At 37.8% G+C, this 22500-nt stretch overlaps 5 protein-coding genes and 2 long non-coding RNA genes across 8 annotated transcripts in view; 4 read left to right on the top strand and 3 right to left on the bottom strand.

Annotated features, from left to right (window-relative positions):
• The window catches only part of LOC146486929 (MFS-type transporter SLC18B1-like), a 27111-nt gene extending 25734 nt beyond the window's left edge, over positions 1 to 1377 (top strand). The window contains exons 15-16 of the mRNA XM_085090664.1: positions 782 to 828; positions 1240 to 1377. Coding sequence (XP_084946790.1) covers positions 782 to 828; positions 1240 to 1324 — 132 coding nt within the window. The 3' untranslated portion in view covers positions 1325 to 1377. The remainder of the gene's footprint in view (positions 1 to 781; positions 829 to 1239) is intronic.
• Positions 1378 to 2118: 741 nt separating this feature from the next.
• Positions 2119 to 8127, bottom strand: LOC146486928 (acyl-coenzyme A amino acid N-acyltransferase 1-like). The gene is made up of 2 exons (XM_085090690.1): positions 7595 to 8127; positions 2119 to 2920 (listed from the first exon to the last, which is right to left on the bottom strand). The coding sequence occupies exons 1-2, from the start codon at positions 8097 to 8099 to the stop codon at positions 2136 to 2138; spliced, it is 1290 nt and encodes a 429-aa protein (XP_084946816.1). The 5' UTR covers positions 8100 to 8127; the 3' UTR covers positions 2119 to 2135.
• A 2721-nt stretch (positions 8128 to 10848) lies between these two features.
• LOC146486927 (uncharacterized) lies at positions 10849 to 14427 on the bottom strand. The gene is made up of 2 exons (XR_014858198.1): positions 13802 to 14427; positions 10849 to 11938 (listed from the first exon to the last, which is right to left on the bottom strand). It is a non-coding gene; the product is annotated as an uncharacterized LOC146486927 (long non-coding RNA).
• Positions 14428 to 14532: 105 nt separating this feature from the next.
• On the top strand, positions 14533 to 18186 carry LOC146486925 (uncharacterized). Its single transcript, XM_085090604.1, has 3 exons — positions 14533 to 15800; positions 15905 to 16064; positions 16303 to 18186. Exons 1-3 carry the CDS (start codon positions 15426 to 15428, stop codon positions 16398 to 16400), a joined length of 633 nt encoding a protein of 210 aa, XP_084946730.1. The 5' UTR covers positions 14533 to 15425; the 3' UTR covers positions 16401 to 18186.
• LOC146486924 (uncharacterized) lies at positions 16084 to 19669 on the bottom strand. Its single transcript, XR_014858195.1, has 2 exons — positions 19569 to 19669; positions 16084 to 18481 (listed from the first exon to the last, which is right to left on the bottom strand). It is a non-coding gene; the product is annotated as an uncharacterized LOC146486924 (long non-coding RNA).
• On the top strand, positions 16834 to 18186 carry LOC146486926 (uncharacterized). The gene is made up of 2 exons (XM_085090612.1): positions 16834 to 16992; positions 17343 to 18186. Exons 1-2 carry the CDS (start codon positions 16834 to 16836, stop codon positions 17580 to 17582), a joined length of 399 nt encoding a protein of 132 aa, XP_084946738.1. The 3' UTR covers positions 17583 to 18186.
• The window catches only part of LOC146486923 (uncharacterized), a 2999-nt gene continuing 53 nt past the window's right edge, over positions 19555 to 22500 (top strand). The window contains exons 1-5 of one of the 2 annotated variants that reach the window (XM_085090591.1): positions 19555 to 19687; positions 20076 to 20485; positions 20693 to 20933; positions 21483 to 21778; positions 22018 to 22500. The exon at positions 22018 to 22500 is cut by the window's right edge and continues 53 nt beyond it. In XM_085090591.1, coding sequence (XP_084946717.1) covers positions 20202 to 20485; positions 20693 to 20933; positions 21483 to 21778; positions 22018 to 22249 — 1053 coding nt within the window. In that variant the 5' untranslated portion in view covers positions 19555 to 19687; positions 20076 to 20201 and the 3' untranslated portion in view covers positions 22250 to 22500. Of the gene's footprint in view, positions 19688 to 19733; positions 20486 to 20692; positions 20934 to 21482; positions 21779 to 22017 lie in introns of those variants that run through there. The other variant, XM_085090582.1, reaches the window with a different exon arrangement.

The following is a 22500-nucleotide window of genomic DNA, read 5'->3' as shown; positions in this document are numbered from 1 at the left end:
AAAATGAGCATACCGACAACTCGGGAGAGCGCATGCGCAAGATTACTTTTGCAGTTATGCACGTTTTACATTCCAAGATAGGCAATGTTACGGCATCGTTGCCGCGCTTCGCACCATTTGTATCCGTTTTGCTTCAAGTACTAGTTTTGCCTTGTGTTTGGTCTGACTGATCATCACTCACGGCAGTCACAAGGAAGGCGCTTTTCTGCTTGCTGATTATAAAACATAAGATAAGCCAGTTTACGTTGCAGGTATATTGATTAGTTATGAGGGATTGTGTCCCCTATTTTTAGTGACACTTTAAAAAGCTAAAAGAGATACTTGAAACATAAGAAACCATTAAATAGTGGATCCGTTTTCTTTAAATCACTTAACCAGTTTTCTAAAATTATGAATAAATGCCTTTGGTGACGGATTGCTGGGATGGAAACGGATTCCAACGAAAAATAATTAAATGGATAATATTTTTCCAAGTTCGTTCAGTGCGTGTGTTGGAAAAAAAAATCGCTTTGAACTGATGAGAGTTTGTTCTCTCTTTTGAGAAAACTCTCACAACCAGGGTTAATACTTTTTAGGGTCGTTCATATCGACGGTTTTGTTATTTTCGAGGGAATTACCAAGTGCGATATCAATTTCAAGTTTTCTGCGTGTACCACAGCTGATTTTCGCAATTTGATTGCGACTTTATAATGTCAGCGTTAAGGAAACTTGCTCGCATGACATCCGCTCTGGTTCTACACTTTCTGAAATTAGTTTAATTGTTTATTTTTTGTTGTTTCAGGTAATGCTGCTATCATTATTTACCTTGTATGAACGAAAGTTTCAAAGGTTAGTAAACACAGAAAAATTTAGTACGAAGACAGGTTTACTAGCGTGATATCGTGCTATTTATTCTAGGGTACAAATAAATACTGTGCCACTAGCACTAAGGACACAAATGATGGATCAGAGAATTAACTCTGTAGTGTATGTTAAACTGCTAAGTGGACCCATGAAATTTCTACTGCGTCCTCCCATTTCCTTACGAGGGCTAACGCTCAGTCAAATCTCTGCTGCTTCTTTATTTCTAATTGCCAGTTATTACTAGTCTGTAGTTAGGCTGCAAGAAATTTCTCTTGGGGGTGGCTGTGGGGGCTGCCTTTACTTTTGCCTTTAATTTCTTACGTCGTGAGCTAAAGAGGAAATAAACTATTTCTCTCAACAGTCTTTTCATCGCCTTGCTTCCTTTTTTCTTTGTAGGAACAATATTGATTCAAATTTCCTTGAAGAAGAAATAAAGCTCCTATATCATAATGGCGAAAAGTCACAGCAGACCCATCCATGAGGAATTTTCTGTCAGACATCCAAGTTCGCCTAGCTATATAGTGTGCTCGTTCCCTCGCATTTCTACGCTCATCAGTGCGAATGGTCATGCGGTATAAAAGTCAACCGATCAGGTTGGGAGATTATATCACATAACTTTTCAAAACGCCCCTCGATGGAGCCTGGAAACAAGATTGAAATACCACATCGCCGCGATTGGCGAAAATATCGCCAAGTGTGTAAAAATAAAATAAATAAATGACTCTATTTAAGTGTCGAAGTATTCAGCACTATTGTGTTCATTGTTAATGTGCAATGAACGGCACCGTTTTGCTTGTTTTGGTGAATTGCAGTGAGGGATAACTATAACACAATTCCATATCAATCGATGACGAAAATCGCTATCAAATTCACCGCGAGCGGCGAATAAAATCGCCTTGTGTGTTGCAACGAGCAAGCACGTAGCAGTCAAGAATAGTGATTGCTACCTTGAAAGTGAGAGAACAAGAAGCTACCAGCAGATATCTCCTGTTTAGTAAAAGGGACACATCGTCAAAAAAGGAAAATGGAAAAGCAATTCCTCTACTTCCGTACCTCTCTATATATGAGTGATTTTCAGCTTGTTTTAATTTTGTTCAGAAAAGTAAGTGTCCAAATGCTCAGTTTTTTATTGCGCTTTATCCTTTTTTTTCTTTTTAGGTCATATAAATATGCCTTTAAAAAGCCACCAAACGATCTGGGAACACAGGAGACAAGATTTTAAGCATGATTTGGCTTAAATGTTCTTGCTGGGTGCCCCTGATTAAACGAAACCCTTTGTTTTGAATGAGTAACTACCTACATGATTCAACAGTACTTTTTAAAAGAAACTCCAGACTTTCATTCCAGTATTTTTCTGAAGCCTTTGCTTGCAGGGCTTTGTTATCTCCTCCCATAAACCAAACCTCATTGTAAATCTTAACATATTGCCTGGAACATGGTGGAAGATAACACGGTAATATAAAGTGGCCAGCCCCAGGAAGAGCAAGTCTCCGACACAGTGATGCTTTACGGTGCTGGTTCATACGCCAAAATAGGTCCCCACACATCCACTCTATTTCAGGATTAAGCGCATCTGCAAGGCCATAAACCAGCAACACTGGACATCTGATATGCTCTACTGGAACAACTGATGGTGATCCGGGTTTAAAAGCCTCTTTGCTTTTAAAAATAGACACATTCTTCTCATAGCAAGTGCAGTCGTCTGTGGGAGTTGTGTCCATATCATATCCTGGTATGGTGAAGGTCTTGCATTTTAATGAGCACCCAATGAGAGCGTGATATCCTGAAATTGATACCACCCCCGTGATTTTATCGGGAAGCTGTGACGCAATTGTCAGAGCAATAGCAGCACCAAAAGACAAGCCAACCAGAGCAACACCATCAGACTTGATCTTAGGATGTGCACACAACCAGTCAATTACGTTCTCAAAGTAAGAAAGATCAAGGACTTCATACTTTTGAGGAAGGTCTCTATATTCACAGTATGCCAAGGCTAACGCTGCAAACCCATTGGATGCCAAGAGAGCCGCTCTGTCTTCTCTTAAACCTCCAGTAAATCCCCACATGTCAACAACACCTGTGAACAAGAACCAATGTAAATCTGTTCATCATCTAATGGCTATTCTATGAGTGAGGGGCCGCTAGGAGCTGAGTAAAGGGGGGGGGGGGGGTCCTTCCTATAAAAGATAAGCTAATTTGGTATAAACTACTCCTGGGGTGGTGAATAAAATAGAAGAGCGGCTTTGTGTAAAATTACTGTAACTTAATGTAAATAAAAGTTCTAAAACTTGGGAAAATAAGCATGTATAAAGTAAGTAAGTTTAAGCCGCCGTCATAAGATCTCGCCATTTGTCTCCACGTCCTACTCGAAATTTGTTCAGGCCCGATGTTGAGTCCTTTAATATTTTGATACGAGAATTTGATTTTAAACTTTGTCTCAACATCTTTCTCTGTCTCAACTCTGTCTCAACAGCTTCTCAAGTTTGGTTTTGTTCTTCCCCACAGGCCAATCAGCGACTCGAATATGGTGAGATTTTATCAATTCCCTGAAATGGTTCCAAGTGGCTTGCTATTGCTGGTGGGAATTTACATACCCATTTCAACTCCCCTCTCTAAATCCCAGACATGAAGATAACTAGAGAAGGTAAACTACATGTGGAAAAATTGAAAAAAATTGGGAAGGAAGAGAAAGGTTGCCAGATATCAAGTATAAACGAATCGTTCATCCAAATGTTTAAGCATTATTCCGGTCTTAGCAATGTATATTCCTTTGGATCATTTCCCTGGGCACTTTCAGATTGTGTCTCGTCTCTGTCCATCCTTATACATTTTATGTTTGAAGCTCATATTGTATTTCTTCCCTGTTATTGTTTTTGAAGGAGTACAATGTTTTTAAAGATATACATTTTTCAACCTTGTTTTTTTATTTTACCACGTGCTGTTTAAATAACTGGTGTGATTATTTTTCACATCAAAAATAGACTTTGCAATACCTGGATGAGTAAATTACACTGTTGTTTCTCAAACTCATTAATCATTCATGTACAGAAAACAAAGGAAATCACTACCAAGAAGGAGGTTTGGAAACGTGATCTACATTATCATCATAAAATTTGGTGAACTTTTGCTTTGAACTTCTCCAAGAATGATTGCTGGTTTTAGAAGCTAATATCAAACACTTGCAGAGAGAGTATTTCGTGCATCTGATTTCCAAAAACCTTAAAATTGTTTTACAACTTATCAGCACCTCGATTTTTTCAAACAACTTCTCGGTGTTAAGAAATTGGATAAACACTTCCTCAAGCTTCATTTATCATAGAGTGTGATTACCATCAAAATTCAAAGTTGTACTGTGACATTCAAATAAGCATTTTTTTATTTTGGAACATTCAATTCTGCAATTTAATGCTTGTATTGTGATATTAATTTTGATCCCAATATACAGTTCTGATAATGGTATATTCAGTTCTGTTATTCAACAGTTGAATTGTGATCTATTCAAATATGCAGTTCTAACATTGAATTATGAAGTAATGACATCTTATTTGGAATGGCACCCAATAACCCGTTTTTGAACAAACCTGGTGAGACGGGGCATCACTGTACTCCTGACATGATAATTTATTTTCCACCAAAGTATAATATATTATTTTGTTCACCATTGAGTTAAACATGGCAGACTGTGGAGAAAAGGCATTTGATCACCAAAGAGCTGTCTCTTTATTTCCATATCCCAAACTGACCTTTCTTCTTCTAAATTTTCATACACGAAGTATAGATCACACTTTGCTACTTTTTAAAGTTAGAAAAAGAAGTGACCTCAAGAATTAAGAGTCAAATTACCAAGCAGGAACCTTAACCACTAGACTAATGAGGATTCGCTGCCAGATTCTTATTTTTATTATTTATTTGTTTGTAAATATATATATTTTTTGGCTAGATATCCTAACTCCCAATGTAAAAAGCTAACCACAACATACCTAAGCTAAATTAAGCTAACCAGAGGGCTATTTAGGCTAACCAGAGTGTTATTTAGGCTAACCAGAGACCTATTTAGGCTAACCGGAGTGTTATTTAGGCTAACCAGAGACCTATTTAGGTTAACCAGAGTGTTATTTAGGCTAACCGGAGAGCTCTTTAGGCTAACCGGAGTGTTATTTAGGCTAACAAGAGATATATTGTAATAATATATTATTGGAGTGCTAATTAGGCTAACTGGAGTGCTTTCTAGGCTAACCGGAGTGTTATTTTGGGCTAGCCTAAAATTCAGTTCATGTAATTTTAAGTAAATGTCCAAGGTCAGTTTGAGATATGGAAACTAGTCTTCACCCTTTATTACAAGAGACAACTCATTTTTTTGAGCAGTATTCCAGCCAGACAGCTAGTTCAAACCCACGGGAAACTGGAGATTCTCAGCAATCCACATCCACCACTACGACTTCGATGTCCACTCTAAATCCTCGACCATCAAGTCATCTAAAGAGTCAGGGGGGCCTCATTCAAAAAATTAAAGGCGTTACAGAATTTCAAGCCATTCTTGCCCCACATGGCTCAAGACTGGGTCCTTGCACATGTTCAAGTGTTCAAATATGGCAGCCACTGGCAAACAACAAACCACTCTGTCATAGATGATTTCAAGGTTTTGGTATCTGACTACAAGACTGTAAACCTAATCAAGCTTAAATTCCAAACAGTCGAGACAATCATTCTCTAGATCTTCCACATCCAAAAGCCTGGTTATCATAGTTATAATTTGTAGGAGGTAATTTCTTATCATCCCTGCCTCTTCTCCAACATCCACCATGGTTAACACAATGGTGAACATAATTATACTTGAGTGGGAAATATATTATTGTGTTGGGGAGTGCTACCCGGTCCCATGCACCAGGTTTGTTCAAAAACAAGTTACTGAGTGACATGCCAAACAAGACATCATCACTTCATACACTGTAACTTAGTGTTAGAACTGTATATTTGAATATCACAATACAACTATTGAATAACAGAATTGAATATTCCAATATCAGAACTGCACTTTGAATATGACAACACAAGTATTGAATTGCAGAATTGAATATTTCAATATCAGAACTGCATATTTGAATATCACATTATTTATTTAGTTATTCATTCAATCATTCAATCATTCATTTATTTATACAGGAGCATCTGACTTAGCTAATAAGTAAGTTTAAACAGAGTCCTGATTAAATAATCAATAGACTCTAGGGTAAAATCCAATACAACAGATCACACTACAACAGTACCATTAAATAGATCATAGACTGTCAAAGAAACTGAATTCATTGGCACTTGAAAAATTGCTTCGCAAGTGACTTCAACTTGTTGAAGTCAGAGATATTACAGTGCAATGAACTCAACCAGGGCCACCAATAAAACCGACACTGAGAATTTAAAGAAATGTTCTCGTTTTTGATTGGTTTACAAAGTACCAAACCCAGACTCCTTTGTTGTAAACGTGACCTGTGATTGGCTGATCAATGTTGGGTGGCCCCCGATCGGTTGAGTTTGTTGCACTGTAATCTTATTTCAGAGGTGATGATAATCACACTCCATATTAATATTACATTATTATCTCATGCTGATCCTTATCTTAAACTACCTTATCGCTCTGAAATTTTACTGTTTTGCCATTTTGTGCTTTAAACACATTCTGGTTGAGCATATTATCAAACAAACATTCCACGCAATTCAGTCATACACGTAAGCTTATATTAGGAGCAGTCAATGAATAGAGATTGATATCAGAAATCAATCCATACAGTCAATATCAATTGAAATCAAAGTTTTCTGTCTTGTTGATTCAAGCATAGCCATTTTTCTGAACTGAAGATGGCAGTGCTATTGCAACACAACAGAAGACAACTGATATTTATGACCCCAAAGTGATTACTGCTATGCTACTGAGTTATTGTTTTCTTTTTTGCCTACTCTGAGATTTACTCGTACGCTTCTTCCCTAATGCAAATGATTAAAATCACAAAAACACTGAGTTTGTTGTTTACTATACTCCATCTTCACAGCGATGCTACAATATGAGACCTACCAGTTGCACATCACTATTCTGGCCACAGCTTCTTCCGATGCTGCACTGAAGCGAAGCCAGATAAAAAGACCCCAACGTTCCTATATTTAGCTGTTTTTCTTCCTAGTATTTTGTTAATAATAAATTAATAAATAAAATATTACTGCAAAGCTCTTAGATGCTATGAAGATTAGATTGCTGAATAAAACCATACAGACAAATTGTGCCAATGATTTTATCAGCCTGATTTGCAAAAAGGATTTACGATCCAATGAATCAACAGGCAACTTATAGCAATTAAACTCACAACTTTGTTTCTTACTCGATTTTCATCAATTGCAGTTGGCAATCAATATCAATCAAAGAATGTTATTGACATATTGATTTACCACCCCTGGATTACTCCAGCAATCGAAACTCAATCCATGGATCATCTGAAGCACTTTTTCCGCCAGCCAGCTGAGGGTATGAGGTCAACACAGCTTGTCAATAAACTTAGCAATCTTTTTTTTTGGGGGGGGGGGGAGGGGGGGTGGGGGATGGGGGTGGGGAGGTGAGTTCGATTGATTTCGATTACGGAACTCTCCGTGGATTGAGTTCGATGGAATTCGACTTCAATTCCGTTCGATTGCCTACACCGGGCATTGCTCGCTCAAAATCATTGACAGAAGAAAAGCTAAAAATTCCTAAAAAGAAAATGAATACCTTGAAAGGGCCCATCACCAGGCGGTAGAAATAAAGTTCCATAAAATCCGTGGCTCTCCAGGAAGCATCGGCTCACTCCAGCTCCCATGTAAGCCCTCTCCAATGTTATGCTAGCTTCTTTCTCTTCTTCGTCTAACGTTCCTTCATCATCTCCACTGAAGACGTCTAAGGTGACTTGTAGGGGTGTTGTCACATTCCGCTTTCTCAGTAGATCGTCTCGATCGTGTTCCGTAACAGGCTTCATGCTCCAAAACAGCCCCATTGGTTCTACACCGGTGTATGATCCGCCCAGTGAAGAATCTGAAGACACTAATACTTCTCCATTCTCATCGGCTTTGTATTTAGCGACTGACTCAAACACAATGTTGCTATCGTCCATGGTTCGAGCTCGAAGAATAACACCTTGCTTTGGAGACAAATTCCTCACAAGTATATCAACCTTTTGATCCACTGTAGTTGTGAGAGAAGGATAAACCACGATTTTTGCAAAAGAAGCTTCCGCCATCTTTTCTTGTAGAATAACCTAAAATGACCTAAATGATCTGATTTAAAATGACCTAAATGACCTACAACCAGTTGCACGATGGTCTAGAATAACCCAAGAACCCAAGTAAAAACGGCTTTTACCGATTTAAAACGAATTACAAACCAACTTCAGCCGTACGCTGTTTGGTGTTCGCGGACGCGTTCGCGCAGATTTTGCGAGTCCGCTAGCGGTTGGTTGCCAGGAGACTGAAACTCTGGAAAAATTGAAAAAAAATTAAAAATTTTTTTGATTGGCTGCTCTGTGTAAGTTCCGTAACGGCTTCCATTGTTTTACCGCAGAAATCATGCGTTAAAAAAACTCCAGTACCAAAAAGCCTGAGGACTCTGGGTATGAGATTATTCTCCAGGCAGAAGCGTTGCGTGACGAACCAAATAGCGTACTGTATAAATAAAATCGTCTCACATTGTCACAATCAAAACTGTAGCCTGCCGGAAATACGTCCGTATGCGTTCGCAGGGTATCAAAACTGCGTTGCTGAGCAAAACTCACCATTTTGGAGGACGGATATAAATTCACTGACAAAGATGGCCTAGATTTACCTTCATCTGGGTCCATGAACGCGGCGGGTCAGGGATGGATGAACACGAGACGAGTCCGAGAGGAACTGGTGCTTAGAATACAAAATAGTGGCTTGACTTGCGAGTCTTTCTAATTTGGTCCATTATTGACCGGAATTTTAGCATACAAATGGGTAAAAGTTTCAATTTCATTTATTTTGATGTTTTTTTTTTTTATGATCCGAGACAATCCGAGTCGGTCCGAGTTGATCCGGTCCGACTTTTGTACCTGCCTGGAGGGGGAGGGGTTAAAAGGGTCTGGGTCGGAAGTGTGAACTTGTCCATTTTTGAAGCCCAATCCCCTCCAATCTCGTACCCAGAGTCCTCAGGCCCTTTGGCCAGCGGTTAGTCGCCAGGAGAGACTCTGGGGACATCGACAGAGCGCAAAAACCGCTGGGCATGCGCAATATATTCCGGCCTTCTTCCCGCCATTCGATTTTCAAAATGGCGGACGACGAATCAAAATAATACACGTCATTCGAAAGGCCGTAACGCCGCTGTCCTCCTTCTCAGAACTTCAGAATTCTACATTGTAGTCCGCCATCTTCCGAGCAAGCTGTGGAGCATTTCATGAAAAGATCGGTTTGACAGTGGTAGTTCTAAACCAGCGACATTTGTGGCCAATTTAGAGGATTTAACGCATCTATCTTGTTCAAAGCAAGCACGGATTTTTGCATTTCTTAAGGTCTACGCTCACTCTTTAAGGTCAGAAAAGAGAAATGTCATGCATAAACACCTTTCGAGCAACATATCAAATATGACTTTTTTTTCGTTTCTATGAAAATTTGCAAAAGCTTTTTAAAGTTGAACGTTTGTTCTGATGTTCAAAGAGGATAAACGGATGCATCTTCTTTGCAAGGTTTTGGATTTTGTAAGTATTGAAGGCCGAACTTTGAGAACTTAACAAAGCGGCAACTTTTATTTTAAGCCGTCTTTTTAACTGTAATATGCAAGTTTTCATGTATTTGTGTCCTTTGACTTTTTAAAATGTATTTTTTCGAGGTTTTGACTTTACTTGCCTTTTAACTTATAATTTCTGGAGGCTTATTAAAGTGTATTGACTATTTATCTGTGTACCGAGTGATTGCTCAAGTCACCGTTTTCCTGCCTAAAACGCGGCTACCAGCTGTCGGTTTTTCCCCGTCTTGTCATGGAGTTGCCGTTTGCCGTAAAAAAAAAAAAAAAAACAATTAATTAGTCATGCAATGTCTGAAGGCCCCAAGAACACTGGGAAAATATGCCCAGACATCTGGCGCCAGTGATTGTTGTAGAAATTTGTCCATTGTTTCCAGGGAAAACGCACGAGCCTGTGACTTTTACACGAAGTTGTGTTGTGCAAAAAGCATTACGACGTTCAGACTAACTTCAACAAGTCGAATTGCTGTTATCCCTTTCGCAGTGGTGCCTGCAAAGGTACTCTTGTAAAATGCCCCAACTGGTTGTTTTCAGTTTTTGATTTTTTTGAAAACCACACTGGAACTCTCATCTGCGAGGAACATCTACACCTCGTAGATACAGACGAGAGGATTTGTCAGCAGAGGAGATACATCCCTCCCAAAAAGGTATGAGAAATGGAATAAGACAAAGGACTGTTAATTTTCATAGGAAGAGTCAACCCCTCACCCTTTCAGAATTCCATTCTTCTAATAGGTGTAGGGGGAGACACGCCCTGGTCCCTCTAAAGAGAAAACGAAAAGAAAACCTAGTAACTCTTGATATCACAGGAAGTTTTTTTTTTAACTGCTACAAAGTCATCCCAATACCTTGTGGTTAACGATGACAGTTATTTCAATGAAGGCAATTCATATTTTATGTCTCCATCAAGAAAAAAAAAAAAAAAAAAGAAAAAAACATCAATGGACCCTAAGCTCCTTGTGGAAGATTCAACATCTGTATTAACAAAGCATCCTTAAGCCCCTAACAGAAGCAACCCACTTGTTTTTGCTTTCTTTGGCTTAGCGTCTCAAAAGTCAAAACGAAGTTGACAAAACAGCTGGCAGTCATAAAGACCAGGGAAACTGTGGTGAACTTGAAAAAGAGTTAAACAACCCCAAAAAGAAGAAAATAGAGCAATACATGTTATGTCACTCAACACCAAAGAAAGCAAAAAATGGTATGTGTAATACGGAGAAAAAAGCAAATGTTCAAAGTTTCCTTGGTGTGAATCTTGTTCTTTGTTCTAACTTGGTCAATTAAGGCCTAGCTTGTACAGTGTTTCAACCCCACACAAATACACACGCATTATTTTACTCTCTCCAGCATGAAAGTTCAGCATTGCGTACACATGTACTTTTTTTTACCTTTTCAGAGGTAAAAAAGAGCTACAAACTAAGAATGAACAAAAAAATATTTCCAAGGACTAAAATGTTACAAGATTTTAAAATGAAATTATTACTGGGAATAACAATGGTTGTTATTCATGTGAAATATAAATGAAATCTGTACTTATACTTATATGAAAAGGAGCAACCTATAACATCATTAAACACTGAAAGGATTATTTCCTGACAGAAATATTATTACTCATCACAATGCCTCTTTAATGGCACTTCAAATAAAGCAACAATAAATGAACAGTGAATTGAAAGAGGAAAACACCATGCTTCAAAAGAAAATTAAAGGTAACCTATTCATTGCTATCATGCCATGCTAATGGCACTAGTCAAACTGCCTATGAAGTGAAAAAATTAAGGCCTTTAAATACAAAAAAGTGAACAGAAAACATCACACTTCAAAGTAATAATATTTTTATAGGTTACTTAATCAAATCGGTCATCAAAATAATAACACCTAATTCTGTTTAATGAAATAATGAGAAGAATGGATAATAACATTACCCCACAACATTTGACTGCTACCAGTAAAATGTAAAATTGTTACAAAGAAAAATTAACAGATTTGAAAGAAACATTTGCCTTTGAATATGGATATAAAATATTGCTTTACATTTTGACATTTATTAAGGAGACACAGCATTTTAGCACCCTTGTACAGCAGTTCCACAGATTATTAGTCCAGCACTATTCACAAAGTGGAGAACATCTCTACAGTCCAGATTAAATGGAGAAATGTTGCGAAAGCCATGCTCCTGGGCTTTTTGACTACATCTTCCACGCAATCTTTAATGAGGAAAAGGAAACACCAACAACAAAAAGGACAAGTCTGCAAAGGACATGGGTAGTTGCAATACTGCACAGCCTTAGTTTCTTTAGAAATCAGGTATACACTTTCAGACGGAACCTGTAACAAATAACAATGAATATAAATAAAACTAGAAGTAAACTTGTGATTTCTCACTGTAAATGAAATAAGATTGTTGTGCAGTTAACTATTTAGTAAAGAGCAGGGTTTATTCTAGAGCGTGGCTTTGCAAGATTTTTGCAATTTGTTTCCTTTGTGTTTGTTTCTGCATTCTTTTTCTGGGCTTTATTTGGCTGCTTCAGAATAGACTGTACAAAGAAGTTCAAATATCTTTTATGGGGCCCCTATTCTTGGGCCCTCTTTCTTGAAAAAAGGTCCCCAAAAAAATTACAAAATTTCTAGAATAAACCCTGAAGAAGTTGCAAAAGGTTGGAACACACCCAGCTTCTATACAAAAAATTGTACTATTACCCCTATCTCATTTACTGAATGGAAACTTCAAGTAATCCTGTTACTTATTGCATTCTGTTTGACACAACTAATAATAAATAAACAATAGCCTCCATTTGGTGCGAAAATATGCCCAGATATTTGTCCGCGGACATTATCTGTTCCGAGAAGCGCACAGTTTTCCGAGAGCGAAGCTCGAGGAAAACTGTGAGCTTCGAGGAGCAGATAATGTCTAAGGACAAATATCTTAGCATATGTTTAAAGCCAAATGGAGGCTACTGTGGTTATTATCCTTCAAATATTTTTTGCAAAATGTAGCAACGAGCTTGAGTATTTGAACATTTCGTTTAAAAACAGTTTACTGTCAAAAACGTTTAGAGCATATGCTGTTTTCTGATACTGCTTTATCGACCAGCAAGTTTATCTCTCCTTCTGTCACAAAAGCAAACTGTTCCCCCATTTTGACATTAATTTTAATAATTTGTAAACAAGACGCCCCTTGCAGTTTTTGAAATTGGGGAATATCATCAGATATTCCCCAGTTTTAGCTGGGGTATATTCGGTCACGTGAGGCATTTAGACCAATCACGCGCGAGTGAAAATATTTGATGGATTATAATTATTAATATTTTTCCATAGCATCCCATTTATACATGTAAATTGTAGAAATTCTTCTATGAGAAGACAAACACCTTTCCTTATGATGGAGATACAAGTAGTCTGATTTTGTTATTATAAATCTTGAATACAAAGAGAAAGTCTTAAACAAATTCCTTCACAGAGTAGATGTACAACTGTATGCCATTCTGATTTCATTGGTAGAAAAACTGTCCCATGCAGAAAGCAAATGGATTGCAGTTGAAATTTGGTGGGGCAAGTTATTCATCTTTGATGTCTGGTATGGTACTTGGGTGCAGCTGCCATCCACATACAATAAGCAACTATGAGAAAACTTTAGCAAAAGCAAACATGAGTCATGTCAGAAAAAAGGTGCATCTGGCAATGAAGGTACAGGCTGTAGTTGCAAATGACTTGAACTTTATACCATTGTTCAAAATAAATAACTGAATTGAAAATTAAACAACAATCAAGAAATGGACTACAGGTATTTTAACTACTTTTTTTCAAGTAAATAAAAACCAATGCCAAGAAACAAAAAAAAAATTCTCAAGTGAACCTTGATGACACTAGTGATAGAAGAGCACTCTCACAACTACACTTTTCAACCCTGTACTTAGGAATATTCATTACATTTCCAAATTTCAGAGATAGTCAGAGATATTCTTCAGTGTTGTAAGGTTTCAATTTTCCTGTTAAATTGTAGTTGCAGTTGCTGCTGGACTTTCAACGTGAAATAAAAATAGACACAAAATAATGATTCAGGAAATAAAAATACAATACTGAACCATCTTAAAATTCCTTCAAGCAGTCACATGTTAGGTCTAAGAATGGACACTTTATAAAAACCCTCAAAAGGAAAAACGTCCCATGGAATGATATGAAACTACTTACTTCATAAAGTGGCCAAGTTGCCAAATGGTTGCTCCAATAACTAGCATGGTAGTTATGACACCCAAGCGATGACGACGACAACAATGACCTTGACAATCCTGAGGACTGTTCATGTTTGAAAGACACCAGTACTAGTCGAAACCAAGCCAAGTGGACCAGTTAAAATCAAAAATTGAAGCGCGGACTCGTGTTCTAAAGCAAAACAGTCCACACCAACTAGTCCCGCAGTTTGTCAACTCAACGCAGAAGCCTTCGGCCACCGTTCACGCGGTTCATCCGCAAGCAGTTGGGGCTGCCGTAAGACAAGTTTATCTCTGTGACCAGGATGGTTGTGGGAAGTTTTGCAAATCAGTTGGAGGACTCACTCTCCACGAAAACAAAATGCACAACGGCAAGAAAAATAATTGAGCTTGCAGATTTTACACGTGCTGTCCCGCGTCGTCTCTTGTGCGAAGAATACGTCGCAAAATAAAAAGGTCTTTTCATCCACGTTTCCCTGAAACGGGTCTTACTGATATTACGAAAAACAGTTCTGCCCTGCATCTTTCCAAGAGCACAAGTTCGAATTCACCCTGTGAATTAAGTCAATCGTCGAATCGTCGATCGATCGATCGATCTAATTCTGTGAGCAGCCTTGCGCAGCCGCAGTTCAGAAAAGTAACGCGTTTTACGTCATTATTTATTGACCAATCAGCGGTTTTTGCGCTCTGTCGGGGACATCGAATTTTATTACCGCGACAGGGCGGAAAAACCACTGCGCATGCTCACTAAAATAGTGGCCGTTACAATTTCAAAATGGCGGACGACGAATCGCATTTTTCCACGTAATTCCCACGTAACTGGGGACCAGTTTCTGACCGCTCGCACACGTTTGTGTTGTCATCAATAATTGAACAGTCGGTTCAGTTTCTTCGCAAAATGAGAAGCTACTTTAGACGGTAATCGAACATTGTTTTCCAATACGTTTTGGGCATTGTTCTGTTGACTGCTGTTATGGCTGTTCTGGACGATGAGACTTCAGTGGACCTCGGTTTTTCAAGATTGTTAAGGTCGCACATGAATTGTTAAGGTCAGAATTTCCGTGACAGAAAGTTTGATTATTTTTGAAGATAATATGAAATATGACTTTTTTTTCGTTCCAATGACTTTTTTTAAACGCCATTCCAAGTTGGTCATCTGTTTCTTTGACATGAGAATCAAGTCAGTGTGTTCTCCCCGCATGTTGTTGAAACCTTCGTGTCCGTTGTTCGCGGCAATGGTAGGCAATCCGTCCTGTTGTCGCGGCTATTTTAGTTCGTTAGTGTTTGTGTAAACCTGTCATATAGTTTTATGTCAGTATTTTAGTCCTCGTTAGAAATGCTGTTTAAATGACTGTATTTAGAACCGTAGGCTATGGAGTTTGAAATAAACTTTTTGAAGAGAAGCTTGTTGATGTTGTTGTCATTATTGGTTTCGTCGCCATGTTTTAGGTCCTAGGACTGATCAGGCAACTTTCCCGCCTTTTTTGGCAGCCGCCTGCCAATGACTGTGTTTAAAGGGCTGGTGAAAAAAAAAAAAAAAATACCGGTCGACGAGGTCCTCGACGAGACGCAAACTTGTTGTTGTTGGTAGCTTTATGTAGGAAATGTTTTGTGTGAAGGCTCCGAGAAGTTTGCGAACGAAGGAAAACAACTTTGACAGCCCCGTTAACTGTTGGGGGAAAATTTCCCGTCTACGCAAAATAGACTGCGAAAAATATGGTTTGCAAGAAGGAGTGTGCTTGTGTGTGAGACACCTCCAGGGCGAAAAGCAAAAGATAGGGTCCCTGTGCTGCTTTCCAAAGCGTTCCGAAGAGGATCAGTGCTCTGGAAGGCTGACCAGCTGTCCAAAACGTTTGTTCCCAGTTTTCGAGTCAGTTGGTTCTGTAATAGGGTCTGGTAAACTCTGCGAAAAACATTTAAGACACGCCGACAGCGACGAGAGGATTACTGGCAACAAGTCTTACGTTTCACCGAGAAAGGTAATTTACTTGAATACACCTCAAAGTTTTTTGTTGTGTAAAGGTGTTAAAGAGATAGCAATTCGACTTGAGAAGTCTTTTATTGGTCTTATTACTATTATTAGCGACAACGCTCCTGTGACGGAAATGAAGCAGAGCCTAGTACAAAGATCGCCCCAGAGACTTCACCAGACTGGGAAGAACTAGTGAAGAAGTTAAGTGAACTGGAAAAGGAAAACCAAGAACTAAAAGAAAATAATTCACACCTTAATAACCAAATCAAAGGTGTGTTTTTAACATTGAATTTTGTCTTTTTAACATGTTTTATTTTCCTGTGAAGTTTGCAATTGCAACATTTGAAATTTAAGCTGCAACTTACTTATTGAAAATGGTGTAAAAACAAACCGAGTTTTTATTTGTAATTACATCATTTTCTTATTATACGAAAAAGGTTTACTTCGTAAAAATACACATAAACAAAATCAATAAATAACATGACAATGGATACCCCCAACATTTGCAGATATGAAACAGGAGAACATCGGTCTTCAAAAGAACATTGATGAGCTCAAAGCTGACAAAAATACACTAACAGAGAAAATCATGGCTATCAGTAAGTAAACTTTGCCTCAAACACGTTTTTGTTTACAAAGAAGTATTGTACTGATATATAATTAATTACTTTTACTGACAAAATTTTATTATAAATACACAAAAACTAAATAAAATTAATAAGAAGTTGAGCTTTCCCCTTCCATGATTCTTAAAACGACCAGTTGGTCAAGGTAACAGGAAAAAAAAATTGTGCCACAGTGACACCGGCACTTTGAAAATTAAATTTATCATAGATGAATGGCTTCATTCTACATATTGGTTCAACAAGTAATTTACTCCCAGCATTTTCAAGTTACATGCTTAATAGTATGTCATGCCAATAAGACAGCCATAATAATTTTCAGGAAAACCTGCATTCAGTGAATTGGTGCACAGCTTTCATAAGGCGCTGACTACGCATTATTCAAAGGGAGGCCATCACCTGTACAGCCCTAAAGAAATGGAAGATTTTTGTGAAAAGAATGCACCGGGTTTGTTCCAGGAGATTTACAGTGCCATCCTCAATGAATCCAAAGAAAAGGCAACAGCAAAACGGGAGGAGCTACAGAGAGTTAGAACTGTGGCAATAATGCACAGTCTGAGTTTTTATCGAAATCAGGTATTTCTCCTTCTACAGTGATAAGAAAATTAAGTGAACACAAGCTTATTGTACTTCAGGCAACATCATGTTTAAAAAGCAAAAAATATCTTCACATTTCCAGTAGCTTCAGCTATTAGAATAAAAACAAGTGAAAAAAAAAAATTCCTGAGATGAGATATTCAATTAAGTTTATTATTAAAAGGTGGGGAGAGGGGGTGGTTGCTTTTGAATGAGGTCGAGCATTCTATAATATCATTATATTAACAATTATAATAAATTATAATATTATAGAATGCAATTTAACAATAAATATTATTATTGTGAACTTGTGAACAGAGATTGTATTAAGCATGGAATCTTATTGGCAGAAAATATGTCCTATGCAAAAAGCCAATGGTTTGAACCTGAAAATGTGTGGTGCAAGTTACAGTTCACTGATGTCTGGAATGGTCCTGGGATTTAGCTGTCACCCAAAGACTCTCCGGAACTATGAAAAGGCATTAGCTGAGGCCAACAGGAAAGAGGTTAAGAAAAAAATCCTCCAAGCTACCGAAGTAAGAACAGCTTGCTGTGCTTTTTTTATCATTGAAAATGTTTGGTTTCGCTAATCTTTAAAATTGTTCAAAAACAACTTATTCTTCAAGGTTAGAGCTCTTGATGTAACAGGTGACTCACAATAAGCAAGTCGGTTACTTGTGTATGAACGACTGCATGATTGAACATTTTGTGACAGCCCTCAAATGTACAAGCTAACACAATACCTTCCGGTATTATTCTTTGCAAAGTTTTTAAGTGCCTTTAACTTTACTGATATTGTGGTCTAGTGTAGAAAACAAGCACAGTGCAACCCTTGCACCATAATCAAGACCCATACATTGGCTATCACTTTTCAGGTGGGGGTTGGCTACATGTATGAGTTCGTGCAATGACTGGATTTAGTGGAATAACAACTGTTGCAACATAATCATAATGCAATATACCAATAATGGAAAAGAAGAAGCTTTTTCCTACTTCTTTCTTTAACATGGGCTTTTTCCATCAAGGAAATAATGGTATATTGCATCACATCCCTTGAGTTAAGAAGTAGTCAGATTACTTAGCCTTTGATATCCTGTGGTGAGTATATTATAACAAGTTTTAAAAATGTTCTTAGAAAAAGCAGTTCTTGCTCCTGATTGAAGATGATATCCACTTCATCCACACAATTCTCCAGCCCACAAGAAGCCAAACAAGTACTGCCTGGCATATGTGCACAGGTTTATTGGATGTACAGGAAACAATGCCAGCAGTATCCACGCCATCTGACTTGACTAAACTCCACAGAAGGGTCCCAGTCACCATGAAGAGTGGCGTGGTAAAGCAATGCAGAGGAGGAGTAGACGTTCAATCAGTCTTGGAGTACTTTGATTTCACATTACGCGAATTCTTTGCTTCGAGTTATTTAAGCACCCTGCCCATAGAGCACAGAAGAGTGGATATGAGCAACATGAGGCAAAGTTGTGAAAACCTAAGGTTGGAAACAAAAAACTGTTAATCAAGTTGTTTTCTTAGCAAAGATTTTAATACAATGGACTTAAAGTGCTACTATGATCAAATTTTTACCTCTTAAATTTTAAGGTTTATCACAGAATTCTAGGAAAGATTAAAAATGCCGTTTACCGTTTCTAAATATCTGCATTGGTTCCGGAGATATTTAAGTTTGAAAAATGTGTAAAATATGTAAATGAGATGACTGATGACGTCATATTCTCAAATCAATATAACATCAAGTATATAAATAGAGCTATCTCAGCCAATTTACAGCAGAGACCATTGAAAACTACGGCTATAAAAAATTCGGTACCCATGGCAACTCACTCTTTTCTAGTCCCCTCCAACCTCATTTCAATATTTTAGTGATTTTCAGCTTAAAAAACATTTAACAAGGCCACAAACTCGACCTAGCATATTTATACACTTGCTGGATCATGCAGATGAAATGGTATTATACAAATTCTGTTACATTGTAATGCCAGTCATATAAAAGAATCTACGAGTCTGCAATGTTTATTCTCAGTACAAATTCAAACCTGTTCAAATCCTACAAAGCTCATGAACATTGCCAAAATCTTTCCAGGGCCTTAAAAATTTTAAATCATGTTCCATGAACACTTGCACACTTTTGAAAACTTCAACTCCTGGACCACTTGTGTAAACTAATACCCAGAGGAACATAATGTAGCATCTTGTTATGCAATTTCTAGAGTATATTCAGATGAAGCCAGACACGACTTGGAACTACTGAGGACAACTTGGTTACTAGATGAGTTCCAACAGAGTCTCAAAAGTGTGGCGAACTACCGTGCAGCTCTTTCTCACCTACTTAGCGAGGCCCCTGAGCTAAAAAACTACCTGCAACATTTTGTTGTGATATTGTCAGGAGACTTTCCAACTTGGAAATACAACAAGAAGATTATTGCAGAGGTTTGTTGAATTGACAGTAAGAGGGTTAAATATTTAAAAACCAAACCACCTATATATTGTAACAGGCTGTTCTTTTACACATTTCATAAACATAAAGTGGGATCCTGTAAAAGAGCCAACCAGTTCAGTACCTTCTTTAGTTCCCTGGCAAGGACCATTCCATGTGTCACTTAATGCAGAGGAGTCAACAGTGTTGCTGTTCAGACCAGTTTTTGAAAAGCTCTACAAGAAGTTGTTTGGAAGAAACAAGGTAGTTATAATAAATAATATTGATTTAAAATAGATTTTGTATACATGTAGTGGTTTAAGTATAAAATAAATGTAAACTATAAATGTAAATAAAGATTATTTATAATGCTCACATTTATTTGATTGTTAAATACAAAAACAAGTTAACCAACTTCAGGGTAGGTATATGTATAGTCCCAGACCTACATGTACCACAAATGTGACCACAGCTTACAAAAGGTAAAGGTTAAGGCTTTGTAAATGTTTATTCCAGTTAAATGTTTTCACATACACAGGGATTTATCTTCTTGATTGTTCTAAACTTCAGAATGAGAAGTAAATGCAGATTTAATTTTATGAAAAGTTGTCATATCAACTTAACACATATACATTTACATTTATTTAAACAGGTGCTCCCAAAGAAACCTAAGCCACACAGAATCAACACATTAACAACTGCTGCGTTTGGTGGATGGACAATCATCCGTGATGCTGTTCTCCAGCAATTTGGTCAAACTTGCAAGGATACAGAATACATGCTCCTTCTTCACCTGTTTGATGAAGTATTGCCACTGGTGTTTTACTTTTATTGTACAATTTTCAGAGGTGGTGATTTTGACAAGTGGCTGGCGGCAACCTTTCGCATGGCGCTCGTTTTTATCACTTTTAAAAGAAGAAATTATGACAAAGCAACCCTATGTCAGTTATCCGACATTCTGTACCATGCAGCTGAGAACCAACCCCTGGTGGACAACATCAAATTGTACCTGAATGCCTTCACCGAGAAGAAAGTGGAAGTGTTTCACTCAGTTTTAAGAAGGTTTGTACAGACAATATTATTTCAAACAAATGATTTATTTTGAGTATCAATCAGAGCATCCATACTGCATTATTATGATAAAAAACTGTTTATTCACATAAGCTGAGACTAATAGATAATGTTAAATAAAGAATTATAAAAATGGAACTGGCAAAGTACCAGTGAATGAAGAAAATTATTAAAAAAAATTACCTGTTTTCATTGTAGGAATGTTCCAGTGTGGGCAGTACCAGCTGAAATTAAAATCATGGCACATGCTCTAAGCGGGAGAAGGTTTGATTCCGATTTTGCGCAGTGGTTTCTTCCCCAGTACACACGAGGAAGGGGCATCCACAACATGGCACAACTTGTCCACTCCGCTGCAGAATTTCTCATCGACCTGTTCTGTGATGTTTGGAATTCTCTGGGACAGACCAACAAGATTCCTAAGGGAAGACGAAAAAACCAGGTTGGTATGGGCCAATGTATAGTATACATTACAAATAATAAATAAATGAAAACAAAATTGAAATTTGAGTGATGACAATCACACAAGTTAAAATAAATCACCGAGGTGGGTGCCCTCTCAGACAAATTATGGGAGTAACCATTCCATGTTAAATTGATGAACTGTACTACCAGAAATTATTGATAAACAGTCTATTGTTTTCATAAAATGATGAATCAAGTTAAAGTTTTGGCCTTACTCATGTGGGGTCAACATAAGTCACATAACAAATACAGGCCCTCCAAATAGTCATATGAGCTAGCAGAAAAAATGAAATTCTATTAATTATTATTAATTAAGGGCTGCTGGAATGTTTGATAACAGGAATACACAAGGACACAAACAAGTAAAAACAGTTTTCTGTTAGGTTTCTTTATATGCTTGTTGTTATAATGAAAAACCTTTTTACATGTAAATTAAAAATTTCAAATAATAAGTGCTGCATGACTGACTAAAATAGTGTGGCATTTACAAAATACTCTTATAAATACTCTATTTTTTTTTCTGCAGCCATATTATTTTCCAGCACTAGATTCAACACTGGATCAACGCTGTCTTCCACTGGGGTATGCCTTTTTGGGCCATGAACCTGACCCAGAATTAGCTTGTGACCAGCCAATGTGTGAGGTGGAGACAGACCAACCGGTTATTCGTCTTAACTGTGGCCACACATTTCACAGAGGATGTCTGTTTGAAGCGAGTAACAAAGAACACAGCTATGCAATATTAGGAGATGGAATCAGATGTTCTGTTTGCTATGGACCTCTGTGTGAGCGGATGGAAGAACTTGCAACCACACTTAACAGGTAGGTTTCCTTAATAAAGATAAGATGAAGTTGCTAGTCGTATTTTCGAGAAATAAGCGACTCGGTGGGTTTGGGAACAAGTCATTTTAAACAAAAAACTAGATTCAGACCTAACGACTTTCGTTTAAATACTATCGTTCATTCAGACGTTACTGTGGCGTTCATTTATAACTAATCATTCAAAGATTTTACTAACCCAATGCGTTGACGGTATGTCCTGTTATTTAACGCTGTTTCAGGTATCTGGCTGGTGATGATGATGAAATCGAAGCCACGGACGAAGACCATGACGACAAAGATGCAGATCCCGAAGAAACTGACGATGAAGGCAACGATACAGAATTTGATGCACAGCTGTTCAAGGAACAAGTTAAAAAGATCCAGCAGAATGCAGTTTCCCGGTTTTCAGCACTTCCCCATCGTGAGACCCGACTGTTCAACAGATCGGAAAAAAGGAACAAGCAGACTTGAAAACAATCGATTGACGCATGACTCCGAACCACGTTTAAAAAAAACGGCTTCTTTAGAAGCCACTCAATCTGAAAAAAGCTGTAGACCAATCTAAAAGAGTTTAAGGTGACTTGGATCACCAGAGAGACCGAACACCAAAGCGTTTTCACCGAATACTGTAGGAATACAGCGAGTAACGCAAATCCCTCGTGGTCATCCGCCATTTTGATCGAACACGCTTGAAGGCTGCGCGCATGCGTATGAATGCTCAA

This window comes from Pavona decussata, unplaced genomic scaffold (assembly GCF_977016875.1).
Source record: "Pavona decussata unplaced genomic scaffold, jaPavDecu1.1 SCAFFOLD_19, whole genome shotgun sequence".
Lineage (NCBI taxonomy): Eukaryota > Metazoa > Cnidaria > Anthozoa > Scleractinia > Agariciidae > Pavona > Pavona decussata.
The sequence above is the reverse complement of the archived record's forward strand: the minus strand, read 5'-3'. Positions and strand labels throughout refer to the sequence as shown.

Coding starts and splice junctions, on each gene's coding strand:
- LOC146486925 (XM_085090604.1), top strand. CDS start 15,426: ATGTTTTGTGTGAAGGCTCCGAGAAGTTTGCGAACGAAGGAAAACAAC. Junction 15,801..15,904: donor CTTACGTTTCACCGAGAAAG/GTAATTTACTTG, acceptor TACTATTATTAG/CGACAACGCTCCTGTGACGG. Junction 16,065..16,302: donor CCTTAATAACCAAATCAAAG/GTGTGTTTTTAA, acceptor CAACATTTGCAG/ATATGAAACAGGAGAACATC.
- LOC146486928 (XM_085090690.1), bottom strand. CDS start 8,099: ATGGCGGAAGCTTCTTTTGCAAAAATCGTGGTTTATCCTTCTCTCACA. Junction 2,921..7,594: donor TGGTGATGGGCCCTTTCAAG/GTATTCATTTTC, acceptor TCTTGTTCACAG/GTGTTGTTGACATGTGGGGA.
- LOC146486926 (XM_085090612.1), top strand. CDS start 16,834: ATGGAAGATTTTTGTGAAAAGAATGCACCGGGTTTGTTCCAGGAGATT. Junction 16,993..17,342: donor TGAGTTTTTATCGAAATCAG/GTATTTCTCCTT, acceptor TCTTATTGGCAG/AAAATATGTCCTATGCAAAA.